This window comes from Ooceraea biroi, chromosome 1, assembly GCF_003672135.1.
Source record: "Ooceraea biroi isolate clonal line C1 chromosome 1, Obir_v5.4, whole genome shotgun sequence".
NCBI lineage: Eukaryota > Metazoa > Arthropoda > Insecta > Hymenoptera > Formicidae > Ooceraea > Ooceraea biroi.
Genome location: NC_039506.1, coordinates 8,270,380 through 8,294,171, shown reverse-complemented (window position 1 = coordinate 8,294,171; position 23,792 = coordinate 8,270,380). Strand labels below are relative to the sequence as shown.

General features: G+C 46.7%; 1 protein-coding gene across 1 annotated transcript in view; it reads left to right on the top strand.

Annotated features, from left to right (window-relative positions):
- Positions 1-23,792, top strand: part of LOC105288123 (Krueppel-like factor 6) — a 316,846-nt gene that overhangs the window by 283,271 nt on the left and 9,783 nt on the right. The window contains exons 2-5 of the mRNA XM_011354140.3: positions 6,708-6,878; positions 7,194-7,433; positions 7,894-8,105; positions 8,794-9,023. Coding sequence (XP_011352442.1) covers positions 6,708-6,878; positions 7,194-7,433; positions 7,894-8,105; positions 8,794-9,023 — 853 coding nt within the window. The remainder of the gene's footprint in view (positions 1-6,707; positions 6,879-7,193; positions 7,434-7,893; positions 8,106-8,793; positions 9,024-23,792) is intronic.

The window sequence follows — 23,792 nt, the reverse complement described above, 5'->3', positions numbered from 1 at the left end:
ATTCCGTCGAATGTCCCCTTGACGAGATCTCCTTCATGGATCCGGTCCAGACGTTCGACGATTTGACATCGTGTTCGAAAAACATTTCGTCACTAGTCGCGTAGAGACATCTCTAAGTGCATCTAAGATCTCAGGTTTGCAATATTGTCCAATAATCTGTGACTATTTATGGAATAAAAATGTTTCCATTAATTACATTAATTTAAAAAAAACTTTAAATCTCTTTATCTAAAGAGACATTTCATTTTCTTCGATTTTTTAAATTTTTATTGTAATTTAGTCGATTATTTATTTCTATGTTTCTCTAACTGAGAAAAGACAGGTAATTAGAGATTGCAGTTGATGCTAATTATTAAAAATAGTGAAATCGAGTATGCGTGTGTAATGAATTAATTACGAGCGAATTGCGCTTATTCCTTTCCGCAATGTCATTAAGCGAACCAATCTCGCATGAATACCTCGTATTGACACAGTTCTATTATTGGCACAGTCTGGAATGGGCGAAACACGCGATAAGAGATTATTATCGCGTGTCTCCGGGCTTTCTCAGCAAGATGTCTCGCAAATGTTATGTGGAAACAATACGCATTTACCGTCTCGGCTCCGAGTGTCGTTAGGGCGAGGGGCAATCCGCGATATAAACCGTGTCCCGCGCCATTCGATACTTGTCCGACTCCGGCTACGACAAAATCGAGATAGCGATTCAAACGCCCGGAGGACCCAGGATCGTAAATCCTCGCGCTGGTCCCGACATCCTGTCGCTCCCAAGGTTTCGTATCTCCGTTGCGCAGAACAAGAACCGCACGCGCGTACGGCACGAGATTAAGATACGGTACACTCCATTTAATCAGGGACCCAGCGGCCCGATATCCATGGAAAGCACCTGATCGTTGTGCCTTTCCTCCCATCGCGACATCCACTCGAAAAGAATGGAGACGGAGAGAAAGCGCGAGATAGAGAGAAGGAGAGGAAGAGAGATAGGAACCAGTGGGACGAAAGAGGGACGATTAAGTGGAGGAATAGAATAGGAATGGTAGGGAACGACCTCAATCGAGTTCCTTTCCAAATTTCGCTCGGAGAACGAGGCGTGGGAGGACGGGAAGAAGGACCCTGGCGGGGTGAGAGGGAACGAAAGAACGCGCGGAGGATGGAAAAGTAGGAGGAAAGGACGAGATAAATTCGCGGGTTTACGGCGCCCTTAAAGTCGCGGGGATCTCTTTAACGACCTGGCAGACCGCCACCGGGGTGGCCCTCCTGGCAGGAGGGCTGAAATGCATCGACGGTCGCTCGCCTCGCGGGCTTCGAGCACGAATGCGAAAATTCGTACGGGTTATCATTCATTCGCTCTCGAGCGAGCCGCGAGAGCTCTGTTAATGACAGTCCCGTGGAATTACTGCGGAACTTCACGTCCGCCAGGACACGGTGAGAGCGGTGAGCGCGTCTGAAAAACGCGCGGGAGGAAGGAAGAAAAGGTGAATCCACGGCGTGAAAGAATCCCGCCGACGGGCACAGATTATCGTTCTGTTCGGGGGTGGCTACGCCGTCGTCGTCTCTCCTCATCGCTCTATCTCTCTCCCCCCTTTTGATGCTTCCCGCTGTCGATTCCTTTGCCAGCATCGCGTTCTCGACGTTCGAGCCTGCCGTTTCAGAGACACGTTCCTCCTTGAAAATGCTTTATTTTACTGTTACCGCCAGATCCAGGCAGGTTCCAGCCTCGTTACTGTCGAAGCGTCTCTATGAGATGAGTAACGCAGGATTTGAGTTTGCGTAGACCACAGTCAGGAAAGAGAGAGACAGAGAGAAGAAGAGGGAGGCCTCTGGAGACGGCAGTCCGGTTTTCGGGATCTACGAGCGGACCTACGATAAGAGATTTTTTGAGAATCCAAGATGGAACTCTCGATGTTCCCTCTATACGGATTTCGCCCTCCGTTTCACGATTCGGTCAGGATTCCCCTTTCTCTCCCTATTCTTTTTTTTTCCTCTTTCTACTGTTTGTCGGATGTTATAGTCCGCCGACGAATCGAGTTCTATCCTGCGCAAACTCCGAAATGACGCCGTTATCATTAAGAACAGCCTTATCGGTCGTAGGGAGTGACCATTATCTCCGAACTGTTTCTGCGCCCATCCGACGAAGACGTTCTCCCCTTTAGATATGACCTCGTTGGCCGGATCCAGAAAGTCCTGGCGGTTCCGCGGGAAGTAAAGGTCCACAAATGTTCTTTGATATCGCAACATTACGCGATACCGAGTGGAACGCAATTGCAGCTAGGTCGCCAGAAAATCAAATTGTATTCCTGGCGAAGCCATACGAGTCTCGCACGATTTCCTCTTAATATATCTGCTTTCAATATCGCCCTCTATTATTGCCATCGGAAGTCCATGAAGATACGTGGGTAGCAATCGGCATAAGACTTGATATTTTTCTGGACTACGCGATTAAATTACTAAAGCCGAATGTATTAATTGATGCACTTTTTTAATGATAAATATTAAAAGATTGATATTAACTGTGTATTGTGAGTTCACGTCTGATCATTTTATTCATACGTATAATTGTAACAGATCTGAGATAGATATTAACGGTGCTAGCTGTAAAAGTTCCGAAATCGATATCTCCATTATCTGCTAATGTAAATTTTTTAATGCATCTTTAGCTGAATTAAATAAAGCGCCTATTACACATCTATTTTACAATATTATGTCAATATTATGCTAGAAAAGATGAACACGAGAATGTCAGGAAATTCGAAGAAAGTTTGCATAACTATAAGAAAGCGTGTTGAACTCGTGGGAAGAAAAGCGTAATATCGGAATAACCGGGAAAAGAGTAACGGCTAGGGACGAAACGCGTTACATCGCCACGAAGGTACCGTAGAAACTCCTGCCTCGGCGAAAAACGAGCAAATTCTCCCTCGCATCACGAACATGAGTTGACTTTGCTTTAGCTCCTACCTCATTACGTCGTTTGTCGCGGAAAAGAAGACTGCGGTTCACATGTGTCCCTTCTATTCACATCCGTGCCGTCCACATGTACAACATGAATAAGACATCAATTTTTTTTCTGATCTGCAATTTTTCATCTTGTCGATATCTGAAACTTATACACGTTGCGTTCCGAAAATCGTCCGAAAGATAAAAAATGTCGTTATACATTATACGTCTAAAAGATAGACACGAATATATACATATTTATTTAAATAAAACAATCGTAAATTCTTACTTTAAAATAATTTTGCATGGATGGTAATGTTTATGAATGTGAGAATAAATGCTGAGATTTTTTCATCGTTAATTAAAATAACGTGCTTTGATACCTAGATAATCATATTTTAATATTTAACGTGACAAGTGACGAGGATATTTCGTAACGGGATTACTGGTACCTCATAAATCCGCTGCAAATGGTTCACAGGTTTACCTATAAAAAATATAATGGCGAGACGGTCTTCTCTCGACATCCCCTTTCATCGAGCATTCGGCTCATCGATCCGTGGAATTTTTTTATTGCCATTGTCCCTCGCTTGCAACGATCCCTTCGTCAGCTAAAAGAAAGCAAACATCGTAAAAAAATTCGCGCTCCCCGAGTGTTTGCTTAGGTCCCGCGAGAGGAATATCGTCCGGTGTCGCCTGAGGAAATTGGCGACATAACTTCAGGATCATCCATACTCGCTTATCAATATTGAGCGCGACGACACGTTTATCGCAACACTCTCTCTCTCACGCAGAGTGCCGAATAATTAAGTTACATTAATGGAAAACCTGCTCGATCAACAAGACGAAGTAATGGAAAATAGGTAATGTATTCGATATCCGAAACAAGCACGCTGATGAACGAACGAGCTCTCGAGTCGGTATCGTAATCTCGTTGGTGAAATTCCATGGTACGATGAAGAGCACGAGATGATTCGAGGAGGTTCGCGCAAATTCACGAGCGAATATATCCGGCCGATCGCGAAAAGCGTAACGGAGGATTCCGCGATACGAGGGAAACGTTACTGCAACCATTGTGATCGACCGCGGACCCCGCCGTTAAACGTCCAAATTGTTACGCAGTTTCGGATTTAACGATATAAAATGGCGAAAGGACGATCGCACCGGCCCGTCTCCGCGAAGTCGTAAAGCCGTGCGCGTTTTACCGGAAAGTTCGCGGTTATTTTTCCCAGCGTGCGGTTCCTCCACACAGCGTACTTTCAAGCGGCCGGTTTTACGCGGCGGGAAAAAGGAAATCAAAATACCTTCCGCGAAACAATCTACCTTCGCGGAATAATCTAGAAACCACGAAAGGTCAACCCCGCTTCTCTGAACGCGGGTCGTACGTAGCCCCGTAACTGCATTTCGCTTCCTGTTTTGCGGTGGGCTATACGATGCTGCGCGGAATCAATATTAATGCGATCCACGTTATTACGGGCGGGATGGGTATGCAAGAAAGACCGATCCGGCAAAAAACGAGGTTTCCGTATCGCTCGGTCGCTCAGCATCGGTTCCGTAACCGCGAAAATCTTTAACGTTCATTCCGTTGACGAATTATTTGAATATGGATCTGTAAATGGCTTTATCTTTGTCGAGCGATGTGTAACCATGAAATCTCGTTATCGCAATAATCGTTAAATGTTTATCTACATGTGTTTCGAAGCTGCATAACACTGACAGGATTGCTGTTGCGCCAATCATGATGTATTTTCTTCGTACTTTTATTCTCGATACTCCATTCAATATTTATTCGTTCTTTATCTCAACAATGAGATGTTGCTTAATGGAGATATTTATTTATCTTCATAAGTTTTCTCTTCTCTCTGCTTTATCTTCATTTTCCCGTTCGCGTTGTAACGTACTTTATCGACAAGTATGTTTTCAACGTAGTTTACTTATTAGCCAGAAATTACATACACATACACAAATAGCCTTTACTTAAGCCAGAAATTACATGCACACACACACACACACACACACACACAAATAGCCTTTACTTAAGCTGTTGCAAAATTAATCAAAATCCGTGCAGGGCTTTGGACGCGTTAATGTTATTTGCGACGACGATTAACGTTGTTTTCCTCAAAGATTTTCTGACAGATTAGGTAGATGGGATAGATCGGCCGGGTCTACATAGACCTGTACTTCGGCGGTCCGGATTAGTAAAGTTCAGTTGACGCCGGAGCAAGCCCCGGGGTAGGAGAAACGGTCCCTAAGCGAGTGATAAAATTCCTTTCCAAGTTATATTAACGCCGTTAGTCGTACCCACGGTGCCCCTGGACGAACTTTAATCGTGAATAATGAAGGAGCCCGGCGGCGATTATTTTTCTCGCAAAAGGGACCGCCGGCATTAGACGCAGCCCTCGAACTTCGGCGCGAAGCCATTTTTTGCAGTTGCCGAAGAATCTTTGTCAGCCGGGGGAAAATAGACTTGACTTCTTTCTTGGCCGTTGTTTGATTCCGGACGTAAATTACGGTGCTAGAGATAACCGTGTGGATCCCCCGCCGCCCCTTTTAATTTTATGATTGCGGTTTCCGAAGTCGGTCCACTTAGTGCAAACGGCGCTTCCTGGTCCACTTAGTTCAGCACATTGCTTTAAATTGAGAGTGTGACATGAAACAGACCGCTATTCTTGAAACTTGGTTCTTAAAAATGAAAGATGATCATATCAGCATTTCGCCGTTTATTAAAAAAGATGGTCTAATTTGATTGCCCATCACAAAGACACTATTAGGGTACGTTTCTCGATTGCATTATGGCCCGTATCATCAGCGTGTAACAAAAGTTCTTTGAAGTAGCTTTATAGAAGGTGAATAGCCTCATTTGTAACTGCGTCTGACAAAAGCACACACGTTGCTCGTGCGTCGCGTGGAAAAATGAGAATCGAAATTCGGCGCGGCCATTACCCAGCGATTATTCGGCGCGGACAAAGTGTTTTCTCAGAGACAGAGAAGCCGACAGGAACCGAAGGACCCCCGAAGGAGACTTAGGCAGAATGGGGTGCTATAATCTCATTTGTGGGGTATAGTTGGTGCATAATTCCTCGCAATGAGTAACATAACTTTGTACTCTCTCCAACTGTACCAAACTAGCACAGCCTACGGGAGAACACCAACTTCTCGCAAACTCGCGAGTAGTTGCATTGACGGCAATGTACTTCCCCATATGGGATGCCCGGCTCCTACATATAATTTCTGCAGCATTTGCGGACCCGCGATCGCCGCAGGTGCTTGTTGCTTCTTCACGTGCTCGGGTCAAACGTATTACAAGAATGTTTTGCGTTTCGATTCCGCATTGCGCGATCTGTAGCTCGCGCGTGCGGTCGAGGCGTGGTTCGCGCTCGCTCGATCTCGAACAACGCAATTTACTAGCCGTGATTACATCGAGATGAAGCTGATGTGCGGATTTTATTAACGGTGGTGAGTTATACGTTGGATCTGTTGGATCATTCTAGCTGAATTTTTCTCTTACGTGGAACTCTTCAAAATTTTTCAGCGTGTTCATCAAGTACACAGAAACGTAAAGGATCCACAATCATCATTAAATATTAAAGTAATATATATAATTCGAGCAATCATTTTCCTCTGTCTTTCTCTCTTTCTCTCTCCTCTCTCGCTTTTGTAGCCGTGAAATTTAAGCCACGCAACATCCATTGCCGTTGCTTCAGCGTGAGCAACTCGGCGGGATACTCAAGTCGCTTCAGGCTCCTAACAAGCCCTCTTGTCTCCTCTTTCAGACATGCTACGAGATGGAGAGGTACCTGAAGGACGAGCCGAAGCTACATTCGTACAAAAAACTCCCCACGGAGCTGGACACAGCACCCTGGAACCTCTTCAGGGCGCCATCGATCTCGTGGACGACGTCCACTGGAACGAGCGCACAATTCGACCCACCAATCAAAATGGAGGTGTGTAATCCACTATGATCGCTATTAATTTCACCGCTGCTTAAAGTATCCTAAATAAGATTTTCCTAACTTTAATATTATCAATTATTTATTGTTAATTTTGAATTTTTAATTCTCAAACTTGAATATCATGTCACTAATCTTATATTATCATTTCTGATGTTACACTGGTATTATATAATACATCAAAATAACACGTATAATTGTACTAATAGTGTCAAATTAAAAACAAGTCTCAACAAGCTTGAAGTTTTATTTGCAACTTTATTTTACAAGCATCTCTTGAAACAACTGCATTTCTTTTTTGCAAATCAGGTAACGTCGTCAGACGAGAGGGATCCCCTCTGTTTGGACGATATCAAATTCAGTCCCAGCGATCATAACGACAATGGCCGCGACAGGGATCTCCTCGACCGTCACCTCGATTCCTTGTCGATGTCCTCGGCGAGTTCGGCGTGTTCGGCGCTGTCCTGGGACAGCTCACCCTCTCTCTCGTGCACGGCGCTCATTCTCAAAAAAGAGCCCGAGGACCTCGAGGAGGATGAGGAGCACGAGGTACGTTGCATATTTCTGAGAAATCCAAGTAATCACTAATTTTAATTGACAAACGAATTGAAACAAGACTCGTTTGGAAGAATTTTGTTGTCATCGTCAAGTCGAGCTAATTCTCGAATCGTTATCGACTTTTTGCCAAAATATCACTTTGAGTCAAAGTTGCGGCGATGTTCTTAAATTTTTTACAAAGATAAATTTTAAGTGTCAGAATTCTAAAGATTGCGGTCTTGGATTTCCGATTTATGATTCAATACCGTGAAATATCGTATCGGCGCAACTGAGCGTAACGAACCCGCAAGATCACGCGGTCGCTCAGCTCTCGACGGTTTATTTGTCCGGCTTGTGCAACCCGTTGAAGATCAATGCGATTTCCAGCGGCGACTCACGGCCCGACCGACCGCGCCGATCGATCCCGTTATTGTAGTCACGTTGCATAACGCGCGCGATTTTACCGCCGCAGGAGATCGAGGAGGAGGAAGACAGCGGGTGCGAAAGCGAAGGTCAAATCCTGACGCCACCATCGAGTCCTGGGTCGGGTCAAGGTCATTCCAACTCCAGTCACTCGTCGAGCGGGAGTTCGATGCTCGACGTGCACAACCTCAACCTTCACGGCACAGGTGGCAGGAGCGCTATCGTTAGGGTCACCACCAGCAATGCGCAGGGTGTCGCAAGGTAAGCAACCTCGCCGTGCTCGCTCGGCGAACTATTTCGCGTAAGATCCTCTTACGTCACGCGAAGATGAAGATCGGCGGAGGGGAACGTCCGCTTTTTCCGGGTCGGCGATTTTTACTTTGACGTTCTCTCGTTACCGCCATAGTTCTTCTTTGCCCGATGAAAACTTAATTGCCTCCGCAATCGTAAGAGGGCAACGGCTAAAACGCGACTGCTTACCCTTGCGAGAGACGGATGTGCAGTAGTTACGTCTCGCTCGGAAATTATCTTGATTAACTGTAACCGGAGTTACCCGACACAAAGTGGCCGGTACTTTCCGGGTCGGTTTATCTCATCCAATTCGTTCCCGACAATTTTCTGCGGAATTCGCGAAAAAAAGAGGAAAGCTCGTTAAAAAAGTCGACATTGTCGGGAAGCAGCTTCTGAGCTGCCAATGGTAGTTCTTGCCGTTATTTCTCCCGGAGTAAGAATCCTAAGACAATTCATCTCCCGTGGCAATTCATCATTAACGCGTCGCCGGAATCGCGCTCGATTCACTCGCGTTTCCAGACTTGTCGAAACCGCGCGCAGATCTCGCTTGATCTCGCTTCACAAAGCGGGACACGGCGCGTTTGTCACACCTCGACGCACAATGGGCTAATTACAACGAGACGCAAACGATGAAAAGAGACAAATTGTGTTTTTGCAGACTGATTTCCGTCACGGCGAACGGCTTCCCCGCGGTCGCTGGCACGCAACATGCGCACGCGGGCGCAACTGCGGCCGCAGCGACCACCGTGGCCAACAGGCATCACGCGAGGAGCAACGAGCATAGTCCACCCGACACGAAGCGCAGGACACACAAATGCCAATTCCCCGAATGCGAGAAGGTGTACACCAAGAGTTCGCATCTCAAAGCTCATCAGAGGACGCATACGGGTGAGTGAATCGAATGCAACTATCTGCATGGCACGATACGTGACGCAATAGTTGACTGAATTGATGAATCTGTCGATTTGAGATCGATACAAATGTACAATGTACTAGATCATTAACTAAATCCGGATCGCGTCTAGATGGCAATGAATCGAACATACTATACGTACTAAATGACAGCATGGCTTGTCATATATTAATTTTACAACAGAATAGACAACTTATGAAAAACGAACAACAAAATTTTCCAAGACGTCGCGTCGCTACGTTGAGTTGTATCGTCATCTAGACGCGACTCGGATTACTTAGTTAATGATCATTGTTAATGCAATGGTTGATCATACGATAAGTTACGTGGACTGCAATAATCGCAAGTGCACTTGAGTCGAATCACGTTTATGGCAATATTATGCATGTTACACGCAGACACGCACACGAGAATACGTCATTTACGAGAAACATTTATGAGCGTGGCGCGGTGTGAGTTACGACGAGTTTTTCGAACCGATGCGCACCCGCCGCCGGAACAAGGGCGCATAATTAATTACGGGACCGAAGTAGGGGTGCTTCGTTATTCGCGTCGACGCGTTCGCGAGATGGTATCTTGCTGACGAAACGAAGCAGACAAATGTAGCGCTTGTTCGCGCTCCGCTCCGGCGCATTAATCTCCGACGGAATCAAAACGTCCTGCCCGATATCGCGCGCGCTACTCTGATTGACCATTGTCGTCTGTGAATATTTCGCCGCTTTTTCTACAGATAAATAAATATTTTCTCGAGTACGAGTACAACATGTAAATTACAGTTATTTAATTTACCTGAAGTCGAATCTTTATATTCTTATTTGATCTTTTACGTGCTTTACTTTCCAGTATCACTTGAAACTTTCATAATTTATCTCACTGGCGAAATGTGTCGTTTAACGCCAGATATCGTCGGAAATGATAATCATAAAAATTGATAGGTTTAATAGTATCTGATAAATTTGCATCATACAATCAAGAAGATCAAAGTGGCAAGATCTTCTACACAAATCTCTGCGCTGATACGCGAGATCTTTGCTAGTTTGCGAAGAAAGGGCGAGAGTCCTCGTCTATCGTTAAAACCCTTGCGCTCCGACGAGAAAGAGAATCAAGCGAAGTTTTCCGCCACCGTAGAGTGACTATGTCCGCTCCGCTACGTCCGTGATCCACGTTGACGGTGCACGTTAACCGTCCAAACGCGATATTTCCGGGCGCTCGTGCTCTCCACTGCACCCCGAGTCTCTTCGTGGTCGCTTGCGGCGAGCGGTGACGGCGGGGGGACTGTAATTAACGAACTCTCTCCTGTTCTCCTCGTCTCTTTCGGCTTCCTCTTCCTCCAGCAGTCGTGTGCACAACCCGCGTTCCTTCCTTCTACCTCTTCTCTTCCCTCTGCTCTTTATCCATGGTTTTTGTCGCGTCACACTCAGGCCCTCCTACGGTTTCGCCAGTCGTCTACCGCTACCCTCTACGTGTCGCTAGGTACGTGTGTACGTGTATAGTTTAGGTACAGTTTCCACGTTGCGCGCGGAGATAGCGAAAGGGCGGGAGGGAGGGACGGCATGCGAGGAAGGTAATAAGGGACGAGGTTGGCCGGGACGCCTCCATCCTGCAGCGTGGCAGGTAACGTCGGGATTGCTTCTCGCGGATCGTTAAGCAGAATTGCTAACTACGGGATTATGCATACTACGGGGACCCGTCCCGCAATTATGACTCTGTTATGAATTCGTCCTGACACAAGGATCCCCCTGTCGGCGGCGGAACGGCTGCGCCAGACGACGGACAGTCGCGACACACGTACGGCGACGACTCGCCGTTTTAGGACACGCTCATCTCGAGACATTTACGCGAAAAAGGGGTGCGAAAAACGTATCACGCATCCTCAGCTATCGGTTCGCCCGTTTTCTTCGCCTTCCGCCTGAACGAGTGCTTCATAATGCTATCCGTGCAGCGTCACGTGCGACCATCGAACGTATCTGCCTCGGAAGCGGAAATGTTCCTCTCACCACGGCTTCTGTGTTCTCAAAGATTTTCTTTCCTCACCGCGTTCCTGCTTGTTCATTGAATATTCGAAATGCAGTCTTTGAGAAAAATTAAGACATAGTTATATGCCATGTAGAAAAGGTCAACTATATTCATACGCTAAAGCATTAAAAAACATTAAAAAGATTTTTTCAATTTTATAGACATTACTTAGTCTCTTTGTGAAGTACTTCTGAAAAAGCATTAATTTCAAAGTAAGTAAATGTCTATTTCTTTTTTAGAAATTAGTATCTCTTTCTGCGATTACTTAATATGATGTAATTACGCTGATCAATCTCTTTTTTGCCGTAAAAGTATTGAATCGAGAACGGACAATAGAATCGAAGGCTTTCACGACCTTGCATCTCGTGGAGCGCTATGACAGAGACAATTGTGCGCAACCACTTCCGCACTTATTGATTACATCCATCCCCCCGTACGGGGAGGTTCCCGTCGATCTCGTCGTCGAAAAAGTTTGGCGAGCCAGCCGCCGGGAGAAAAACGACCGCGCCGAGAAACTTTGGGAAGCGGGGCTTTTCGCAGGGATGGAAATGGCAGTAGACTTTGATCTCACTCGACGGAATCTAATTACCCTGCGGACAGAACCTCGCGGTAGCAAGACACGAAACGAAGCGAGTCGTCGATCGTCAGTCGACGACGACGACGAAGACGAAGACGTGAAGGTTCGTTACGGATTCCACCAGCAAAGTTTCCCTTCGGAGGACTTATCTCGATACGTACGTAGATTCCGAAGACCGGAAGGAACCGTTACCTCTGCTTAATGTGACCTTACATTCGACGACGAGGACAACCCTAATGACATGCCCGTCTATATCCGCCTGATTATGTTACTCGCCGAGGACGAGCTTAGCAGCGATGTGATCCGATTCGACGATTTAATAGTCGCAGTCTGTCTGCGCCTGCTAATTCCCTCCTAACGAACCGATCAGACACTGCCATCAAACAGCGAGCTCATTCATCGCAAGATCGCTGTCTGTACGATCGGCTCGTCACAATCTGACTTTTCACTCTGACGAACGTGCAACACGCTTTGTTCGGCTGCGAGAAAAACTCGTCGGGATCCTTCATCCTTGAATCCCTCGCTTGCTCTAGCAGCTCGGGATAATTTCGCTGCATCCTCGCGCTGTTACACGCTGCGATTCAAAACGCGGCTTTTCGCCGGCCGTCTAAATCGCATCGTTCAAATCCGCGAGTTAATTAAAACGTTTAACGTTTCGGCTTTTTGCAAGAGGCCAATTTGAGCGGAGCCGAGCGCACCCGCGAACGCGCTCGCCGGAGCGGCCGCGATTTTTCACCGTCACTCACAGCGCGAGTAGATTTACGTGGAATTTGTGTAATGCGCGATGAGAAGAAAGCTTCCCGTAATTGCATTAATTATAAATCGTAAAGGGGAAATCCGGGCGGGAAACCGCTATGGGAATGGATAGTGCCGGAAGAAAAATCCGCGGATAAACTCTTTGTCGTGCCTCCAGGGTGGTCTTCAGAATAAAACCAGACTAATTCCTCCTTTTCATCATGCTTATCCTTCCCGCGTATATTAGCTCCATGTCCGAGCGGGTTCTTTCTCGTCGCGGGGGCTCTCGCAGGTCTCTCGTATCCGATTTTCCCACGAGTGTCAAGGAACTATCGATTCTGCCGTCCTCTCACATTGCCTGTATATAACGTCGAGAGAAAAGAGGGATAGAAGGGTAGGAAGAGAGAGATTTCCAATTACAGGGACTTTCCGTTCTGGAATTCCATTCCGAACGTCATTGTTCTCGCGTGCACGCGCGCGGACGCCGCGTACAGGACTTTGATCCTTCGACGATGCGATCGCCTCGCCCGAGACACTTAACAGTCCACTTCGTTTCCGGAAAGTGGATCGTCAACGTAACATAGGACAACTTAACGAAAAGCGGTTTTTACCCCTTCTTTGTGCTCGCCCGACAATCTCGATTACGTGTGAGTGTTGGAAATGAAACATTAGCATCTCTTTGGAGTCCGCAAAGGTACAAAAACATTTATCTTGGGAAAAAGGATCTTCGTTCAGTCGAATTTCATTTTGTATTTCAATGCTCGATATACTCTTCTAAATGCAAGGGACAGTTAAATAATTGTGTTTGTACATTTCCCATTAACGTGTAATCTAGCATAGATTGCATTGACAAAACTGTAACGGAATTGCCGAGATGAAGAGTATACTTTAAGAAAAATATAAAATAACGTGAATAAATAAGAATGCCAGAAAGCACAATAACAAAGAAGAAAAATTAAATCTGCGATTTATTGGGAAGGAAGAGCACTATCGAATTTGAATCATCCCAAACTGCAAAGGAAACAGGAGTACAGTGCGATTGTGAGAGCGACAGAGAGAAAGGCGATCTGTGCATACGTATTTTCGCGCAATTGGAAACTCCGCTTTAACGGCTCGAGGGGCACAGGGGAGGCAGTTGCAGTCGCTAAAAGAAAACCGAGATTACGCGTGTATACGGGGATCGGAAGTGGGTCAGCCAAAGTATAATAATTCAGCATGAGAGCGCTTTTGAGACGTACAGCTTCCCGCGATCTTAAATCAAACGAAGAATGGAACGAGCGGCGGCGCGGTTCTGCGAGCTTATTTATCAACGTAGCTCCGCGACGATGAATCCGCGCTGTCGAAAACAGTCTGCTTATATGCATTACTTACTTCTTTGCGTTTCCTGAGATACGCGCGTCGGTGTATCCGCGAACAATGGGGAACCGTGGGGGTTTATCTCGCGCCGAGGAGAGCGCGGTGTATAATCGAATCAACCATAAATCCAGCGCATTTCCGCACAAACGGATATTCGTGATTTATACTTGGCGAACGGGCCGGCGCGCGAAAGAAACGAGCGATGCAATCGCCCAGCTAAAACATTACGATGAAGCAAGAAATAAATTTCGGAAGCGGAGAAACGAACTTCCTTGAGTGTCGCCAGTGCTTGTGCGGGAGATGCATCTCTCCTGCAATCAATTGCCGTTGTGCTACTCCTTGCCTCTTCCACTTCTCTTATTTCACACCGATCGCGAATACGTTGCCGCGTTCGTAGAGGCGACGTGAAACGCGTAACTCACGTTTGATTATTAAAATGTCAACTGTGATATCGTGGAGAGAGGACTCGATTAAAATTGATCATACATAAAATTCCGGGTTTGCATAAATCCGCAACAGATAAAAATAATTCGTACGATATCGAAACAACCATTAACGTGTTAATGTGTACATACTGACTTCATTTAATACGTATACACGGCGATACGTATGTGCCAGACCGGCATCCCGGTCGCGTGATCGATGCATCGATGATGATGATGGTGTTGTCTTGCACACGAAAAAGCCTGCTATTTTTCGTCGACCCGCGGGAACGACGTCGCGACAGTAATCCGAAATTTGTCGGTACATTGATTTGGAGAGACGAGGGGCGATTCGCGGGGGAGGACCGGGGAGAGCAGCACGTCGTCGAGCCGCGCTCCATTACTAAAAGTTTCTGGTCGCGGTACATCGTGGTAATGCGATTCGTAAATAATGGTTCGAGAAACCGAGCCGGGCGGCCACCCGCTCGCCTTCTTCGTCTTGTCGTCGCCATCGTCGCCGTCGTCGTCGTTGTTGGCGTCGTCGTCGTCGTCGTAGTCATACGAGCCAAGTGCATCTGCGCGATTGAGCACGTCTCCTCTTACGTTTAACCGCAAGCTCCAAGTCTCAGCTGCATCTCCCAAGTTTCCCCCTCGCGAGAGACCGCAGGCGCCTGCGGCTGTGAGCGATCTCCCCCTTCTATCCCTCCTGCCGTCCTTTGCGTCGACGTTAAATCTTGGATACGTTTGTCGGCGTGCCGCGCGACGCCCCAACGCGACATGCATACAGCAGCCATTGATTTCCGCAGCTGGAAAATCGCGTGCGGATACGCGAAAATTAGCTGCCCCGCTGCGGGGACTCGGCGGGATTAATTATGCGGAGAAAGTCGTCCATTTTATATCGGAGTGCGTTTCCGCGCCGCGGTCGGGGGTGGTCGATGGAACGACCGTTATGGGTACGCCGAAGGGAGCTAATCGATTACTTAATGCGTGTAATTCGAGTAGCCGCGGTGATAAAATGCTTCGCGATTCTTCAAAGGGTTGCGCGATACGCGATGCACGCTGGAACGGACCAGCTCTCCGGGATTTATTTTCAGGAATCTCGTTCATGATTCACGAGAACTTGCCGGCGAGTCTCAATCGCGCGCCGACAAAAGAACACCAGCGGGAATCCTGTTATTGCACGGGCATTGTGCAGCACATACATCCGCCGCGATGTATTTTCGCGTTACATTCGCGTTGAATGTTTCAGCGAAATTGGCAGGTCGCTACCGACGATACTTTGGCAGCGCGTTCGCTTAGATTCTCATGCAACAAACTGCAACGTACCGAAATCCGCATCAGTTGATCGCGCGGATTATTCCTCGCCGATAATCTCGATTACTTACGAACTATTTACGCAGTTTGGATATCGCATATTGTAATGCGTTTTGCCTCGAGCGAATCCTCTCAATATCGCGTGCACGTGTACACGTCGATTCGCACCCCGGGCACTGTTCGGAACACATGATCGCGCCAAAGTTGGATCCGCCTGCCGGGGTTTGTGTACTGCAAACAATTGGAAACGTCGTCGAAGTTCCGACCCCAGTTGACGGCGAAACCGCACTTTGCAACACGCGAAACGCAAGAGGTAGATATCTGGCGGTTTCGCGACATGACGATGAAAATCTTCTATGCATGCATCATGCCGACGTGGTAGTGAAAGGTGAGAGTCTGAAGAACGTCGCGACTCTTGCGTGAAGCGCGTATATCACGACACTTTTGATGGATGTTACTCTAGTGTTATCTTTCGGCGTTAGGTTTTTGTGATTTTCTAGTGGAAAACGATCATAATGATCATCACCAAGAACGCTCTCGTTGAATAATTCAGCAGGGAAAACAGCACGATATACAAGAATCAGGATATGTGAATGACGATACATTATAAATGTTCTAATTTATTATTTCAATTCTCACACGTAATTGTGAGTCACACGCCGTCGTAAAATAAAACAACGCAGAATAAGTGAATAACAGCTCACTGAAAAATGCGTGAATAATCCTCGACGTGCACAAGTATCTATATATTTTTTTATATTACCGCGTCTGGTTCCACGAGCGAGATCGCACAGCAGTTTTCACGGTGCGATGCTTCCGGAGGAGATCTCTCATTTATCATTTCTACGGCGCGCTATCTTGTACCGGCAAAAAGAATGTCGTTCGCGAAATCCGGCTGTTCAAAACTGAGAGTACGACGCGATATCGCGCTTCGTAACATCTCGTCGGACCCCGCACGAGCCTCGGGGGGGAGGCCACTCTCGGTAAAGTGGAATGTCGAAAAAAAATAAAACCACTATCCCCCTTGTAGCGCGGGTAGGGATAACTGCGTTGTTTTCCGCGGATCTTTTTCTGCTCGTCGGGGGTGCGTCTAGTCGTCCCTCGCACCACGATCTATCACGCGGGTCCTGTAGGATATCCTCTGATATATTGGGCGCGTTCACAACGACAAACTTTCCACCGTGCCAAATACTTTCGGACGTAAGGCAGAATTTGGTACTCTAATCGCGCAGAAATTCACGACGCGTATTTTCGTCCGTGGTAAAAAATCGACCGTGCATTCCGTCATGCTCGTGGCATCGGCGATACTTTTGTCTCTCAGATTTTTTCAGATATTCGTCGTTTTTCAGAGATCGCTGTTACAGGGGATTGCGCCTTGTTTGCTATTCGAGCGGGGCACTTTTAGCGATCACCTTCGATCGTATTTCCGCAAACGCGCCGTGCGATCCGCGCCATTAGAGACCGAAAGATTCGTGCGCGAGGAACGTCTTTGAATATGCAGGGCAACGCCGCACTATCAGAAAATCTCATCTCCTTTGCCGGCGGGGGCAATGAAAATCTTTTTGTGAATAAGGTACAAGCGTATCTCCTCCTTTATAGCACACGATATTTCTTGAAAGGAAATCCCTCTCTTTCTTACTCCCAGCGTTTTTCATTCCGACAACGGGGGGATTTCTATTCTTGTCTTGTCTTGTAAAAAAAAGCGGAATAAAAGAAAAGAGGGAAAAAACGATGCTCCACCGAAATTCGGTATGCGAAAGAGGAACGGGTGTAATACGTCTCGTAATTTGATACGCGTCACTACGAGGAATTCTTCAGATTGCACGCGAAACGCGAGGTGCATAAAAGCGACTAATGTAAAGTACGAGTACTATGCTGGCGGTGCCAGAAAATCGTATCTTCCTTCCCAGGGGGCATGAAGCAAAATCTTTTTGTAAAAGAGATACTCTGCATTTCCTCTTTTATAGCGTACGATATTTCTCCGAAGACAGCGTTCTTCTTTCTTTTTGTGCTCGCGGTGACGACCATCCCGTTCTAAAAAGTGAATTTTCAAGATATTTCCTCCTAAAACTGAAATTCAAGTCATTGTCTGCTTGTAAAAGTCCGTGAAACACGTGTTGATACATTAATAATACATTGATACATTCTCATACACACGATGAACATTTAACTTTCATTATACAAACCTCCTGTAAAATGCTGTATTCTAACAAATGTAATAAAGCACTCCGAACATGTCATAATTATTGCACATTTTTGCTTTTCGACTTGATAATGCAAAAAGCGATCATTGATTTGAACGACGCGTGTTTCTCGTTAAACTCGCCGATAATGAGCATCGCAGCAAATTGACGCTTTGCACGATGATATCGCGAGTCTCACGACGCAGCCTTGCCGACGGGATCCTCGAGGAAAATCTCGAGTCGGCCGGCCCCCTCGAGCGATCCGTCACGCGGCTGCTCGCGATGGCCTCCGGTATTAGACGCGCGCTATTCGCCGAAACGTTTTCGCGCAAAATGTCCTCGGATGTAAAAGGCGGACTCGGGGGCGGAATCCTCGGCCATAAATTCCGGTTGTCCTATCCCTCGGCGACATGACAGAAGGTACCCTATACATCCTCGCCGGCGGCGGACTTAATAAAATGCAAAGACGACGGGCACACGTTGCCAGGACGGACTGACATATCGACGCAATACCGACCCGCCGCCCGGACCCCCGTCGGTGTGACGTCGCCGTCCTTGGCAGAGGGAGGACGTAGAAAAATCGCCCTTCCGCCGGAAAGGACGTCCCGGCATACCGTATAAGGCGCGACGACGCTAACTTCGTTATTCACGAGCACGCGAGCGTGCCGCGTTTTTAGCCTTAGGACGATTCGGTATTCCGGCTCGTTTACATGCAAAGCTTAAAGGTCGATATTTTTGCATGTTTCCTGACAGGCCATTCTACGCGAAATAATGTTTATTGGCAACGCCAGGGTAACGTGCGCTGCCTGGCAATTTTAGTGACAGATCTCGGGATTTTCATATCCATAAAGATCATCTAACTTGCAACAAGGAGTTCCTTAATGTTGCACAAGACATTGTGAAATAAACTACATCAATTACATGTTAAATTTGATTAGGTTGATATCTATATTATTATTGTAGTTGCAAACTTGTGGCAAATTGCATTGACGACGTCATTTACCTTTGTCAGTATTGCGACTAAACAACCGTCAAGGATTTCGTTGAGGAATCATCATTTATTCATTATGATGAGAATTGATGAGACGAGGATGAGAAATTGCAGAAGCGGAGAGGCGAGAAAGAATGTGTGCTAGAGGGCGGATTTCAGAGTTAAGTCGTCTTGTTTAATATCGTCCTATTACGTAGAAATGGTAAAGCACCGTCGACAACGGCAGGTCATTATGCGATAATAAAACGCGGATTACCGGAGCGTGCACATTGTTCTCTCTACGCAATAACAATTTCGCTCAAATCTCATGCGGGAGCCACTTATCAAAACGGGGCGAAACGACCTCTTCCAAGAGCTGGACCCCGTAATTGCATTACATACCGCTCCGCCGGAATTCTGATGTACTCCGTCGATCGAAGCTGCGGGTTATTTTATGCGATACTCACGGCAAACAATGTCTAATATATTATGCGTTTCGCGCGAAGTATAAACTAATCGCATTAGTTTCGCAACGCTCATGAATAACGCGGCATGCAAACGCCTGAAATCGCAACGCGCATCTAAATCTATTATATGCCGGCGTAAATTAACGATTTAACGTTTAACGCCGCGCGGGCGCTCACACCCGAACGAAAACTGGCAAATGCGCCAAAACAGCTACCATAATAACGCCAAGCGTAATTGTTTTACAACAATTTCCGCACGCATCGCCGCAAATATGCGTGTTCAAAAATGAATATCCTTCTCTCTCACAAATTATGTATAATCCTGCATGGAAAAATATTTCCTGCGCACAGGCACCAGAAGTGAATAGTTATTTAATACATTCTGGTTTTGGTATGTACTTGTCTGATCCTCTTTTTAAACTAGATGAGGTGCACGTGTACACTAATTAATAATGATTAAAGGATTTAATGCAAGAGCGAGAGGCACATTCGTGAAATAAGACATAAATCGATACGCTCAATGTGCAATTTTCCATCGCTGTAGGAACGGATTTCCATAAATTCATCCTCTCGCTATCGGCACGACGAGGGAAGGCGGGGGCGCAACGAGGGGACATCCGAGGGGTAAATGCGCCCTGATGCGCGCTTAAAAAGTACCCAGGAGCGGCGAGGATGCGAGAGATTTTCCATATCGTGTCGTTTAGCAACGTTCGTTGTCGACGCGCGCGAAAGCGACGAGAGGGTGGCCGGACGGGGAGGGGGACGGGGCGAGGGGCGAGTTAACGCGTTAAGCCGTCTTGTTTAATATGGCTTTATTACGTAGGTGGTAACGAACCGCCGGGAGGCCATTATGCGGCGATAAAATGCGCAATGCCCGCTGCACGTACATGTCGTTTCGCGTGTACCCCGACGTGGACAACCCCCTCACCACGATACGCTCATGCGCGCCGAACCGACGGACCGGACCGGAAGGGGCACGCGTTGGCGATAACGCCTGCGGTCGTGTAAAGCGTTACGCCATGGTCGCCATGGCTACGCGAAATTTAATTCGCTCCGAATCGAACATTAGGGGGTGCGAGCGCACGCGCACACGCGCGCGAGATTTTTTAGAAATTGCGTTATTTCCGACCCGAGTACGCGCGTGAATTTGAGTTTCGATTCTTCGATGGCTTCAGTTAAAATTGTTTCATCTGGATTGGTATAGCTCTTCGTTATCGTACAGTAAGGATTCTTGTCACTTTCGAAGATATATTCCGACTTTCGGTACCGGCTCTGGTAATATTAGATCTGGACGTAACTAGTACGACGTAGTTTCGTTAATTTCTAATTTGTTGCCGCGTGGAATAATTAAGAATACACTTCAAATAAATAAAGTATGTTAGTTGCTGCTTCTTCTTATTCGATACAGACGGGTACAATAAATACCGCGCGCATGCATACACGATGCGAAGCCATTCTTCTCTCGAGAGTATCGAAACGGCGATCCAACAGTCCGTGGAGTCGGCGACGATTTTTCTCACCACCAACCGGGCCGCTTGTAATACATACGCCGCCCGGCACCTTCCTCTCCGCCGCGGTTTATTCTTATCGCTCCCGGAATTTCCTTCCGACGCGAGCCCGCAATTCCCGCCCTCGCGAAGGAGACCCCCAGACACATTCGTGTCGCCATTTCTCTAGCTGAGTTGCAAAGTGAGGGAACGGTATCCCGGGGTTGGTTTTCCCGAAACGCGATGGGATGGCGAGGCAGGAGGGTGGGTGGGTGAGACCGACATGTACGGCGTGAGGTACGTCAAGTACGTGTGCCGTATTTTTCGGGGAAAGTCGCGGCCTCTCCCCAGAATGTTGGGTGTTGGTGGCGGAGGCGCCGGAAACAGCCGCGCTCTCGGGGGTGGCGAGGGATGCAGGTAGGGGAGTGACGGGAAGCGGACGGATTTGGTTATGCGTCGCCACGTCCCGGCTGGATTTGTCGCCGTCACCTCCCACCGGGGGATGTGAAACTCGCTGGAAAAGAGGGGATCTCGCGCCGGTACCTTCTCAGAACAACTTGGAAAGGCCGAACCGCGAAGTAAATTCCTTTTTTCCCTTTGCCCCTCGTCGCACGAGGACATTGAGCTCGTCGTTTGGAAAGACGTCAGTCGCACTAGTCGTCGTGACTGCGTAGTAAAAGAAACACGTGGAAGGTTTCGATCAGTTCTATGTATATCTTTCGGTGAATATGATCATCTCGGAAATGCGAACAAAACTTACGATTATGCATTATTGCTTTACTTATTAATTATTGTAATTTTATAAATCTTTGTAATAAATAGGAATATGTATTCATCGTTACGTGTGTGATAAAAACAGTAGTAATATAATTCGTTAATTGATGACGGTGTTAATTCTACAAAGTTTCTTCGTTAGAAGTTTTAATACATGATGCAGTCTGGTGCAACATGATTACATCTGCTCCTCCAAGCGTAGTGTTACGCAGATGAAAAAACGCAATATTTCAAAATTATACTGGAACAAAACAAGCGCGCGCCGTTTCTCGAAATTTTTTAATATAAAGAAAAGCTCTTGTGTGTATATGTTATTAAGTGCGAATATATATTATTAAGAAAAGTATATTAAAATCAAAACATCTCTTTTTAAAAGTAAAATCGTGCTTTCCGCGCAACTCACGCAAACAGACGCACGGCAATCTAAAAACAGCACTTTGCGAAGCCGAGAATTCCGCCTCTTTTTCGGATTTATGAAAGCCGCGCAGGGGGGTGGGCGATGTGTTAAACGTTCCTCTCTGGGGTTTTATGCACACATTTATATTACTTTTATCTCGACGGCGGTGTTGTGAAATATACTCGCGCATCAGTTCCTAGATGCAGTCGGATATGCGCGACAAATTTCGTGCCTTGACAAAAGTAATAGAAGATCGTATTTCAGTGCGAGCTCAAGGTACTTTACAACGGACATATCTAGATCGCGACAAGCGACACGTCTGCACGGATACTCCGAAAGTTTAAATCAAGGTGAGACAAGGCCTTCGCCCTTGTAACCTTTTTTTTGCGCGGGCCATAGTTTTCCATTGCCTCTCGGGACTTATTGAATAGAGATGATCTACTTTCCTACTGATTATCGCAGTATAAAATGCAATGATTATTGCAGTTTTTAATTAAATTGAATGATTTATTGAGTCAAAATGGTAATACAAAAAGAAAAATAGCTAATACTGTAGAATCTATGTATGTTCGACGTACATTCAATACATTCGTAATTAATAACCACAAGAATTAAAGTCTATATGATAAACATTTAATAATATTTTTTACCACAAACCAACGCTCTAAAAATAGCATAATTTATTCATACGCGACCATCGCGCTGATTCGTATAAGAACGGATTGCGGAATTGAATCAAGAACAATATCGTAATCAAGCACACGTAATCAAGAATCAAACGAAAGATGATGCTTGCGTTACAATTCATAAAGGGGTCGGGAATCGTTTGTTACCGCGGGGTCGATGAGTCGCGATACATCGGCGAGGGCGGCGCAACGCCAGTCGCCCCTTCCCACCTACGCAGCCACTGTGATTCAGTATGGGGTTCGCAGTCGTTGCCGCGGCCTTCGATTCAACCCCTCCGCTGCAACTCCCGCTTCTCTTTCCACGCCGCGAACTCCCTCGGCTTGTTAAGCTCGCTAACATTGCGCCACAGGTGGTGACCTCGCATTGTCTCTTCTCCGCCATGGCCTCATCAACGTCAGCCGCCTTCTATATCGCCGAATAGATTATTTACGGATTTAATAACACGGCCTCTCTCTCTCTTCCTCTATCTTCCTTCCTCTTTTTTTTCCTCTTCAATAAATGTGTTGCGTTTTTCGCGTCTGGTCCCTTTTTTCTCACGTGTCGCGCGCGAGTCAGTGCCGATGGACGGACGGACGGATGGATGGATGGATAGATGGATGGATGGATCGGCGTCGCAAATTTCGGTTTTACGCGGGTTTTTAAACCGGATTCAATCGCCGCGTGACAATCCCCGAGAGATTACTTCGGATTTGCGATGCGACGCGGGGATTTGTGTATCGTGTCGCCGCGCTGTTGTTGCCATTGTGCCCGACAGCAACCGGGCGTGGATTCGAACGGCGTTTCGCCACCGTTAACGACGTCAGATACTACTCATTGTCTTTGATAGCCTGTTTAGGGGGATAATAACGTCCAATCCTCGTATTATCCCGCGGAGATCTATTGAATCGCGTTTGCTACGCAGGCTTATGCCTATCGCGTTTACGTTTACTGCTTCGCGATCAAGGAGTACCCCTCTGGTGTCGCGATCGTAACGTTGAATGAACGAGCTTTCTCAAGTACGAAGGTCAACACTTCGCGATTTCGCTTATCGTCTACGTGGAGCGGACATTATCCAATGCCAAATGCCGCGCGCAAATGCTCGCCGCTTGACAATGGCTGTTTGTTGCAGCTGGACAAATGCGATTTGCAGCGAGTCCAGCTCAACGTTCATCTAATTGAATCCGCAGAGTGCAGAATGGACATGTACACATATTAATCCGTATATTTACACACATATATGTATATATATATATATATATATATATATATATATATATATTGATCTGTAGCTCTATTGTAATCTCTGTTACAGCGATCATCGCGGCAGGATCAAACGTCGGTACTGTTAATCTGCTAACGGGTCTTTCCTGTCTTCTCTGT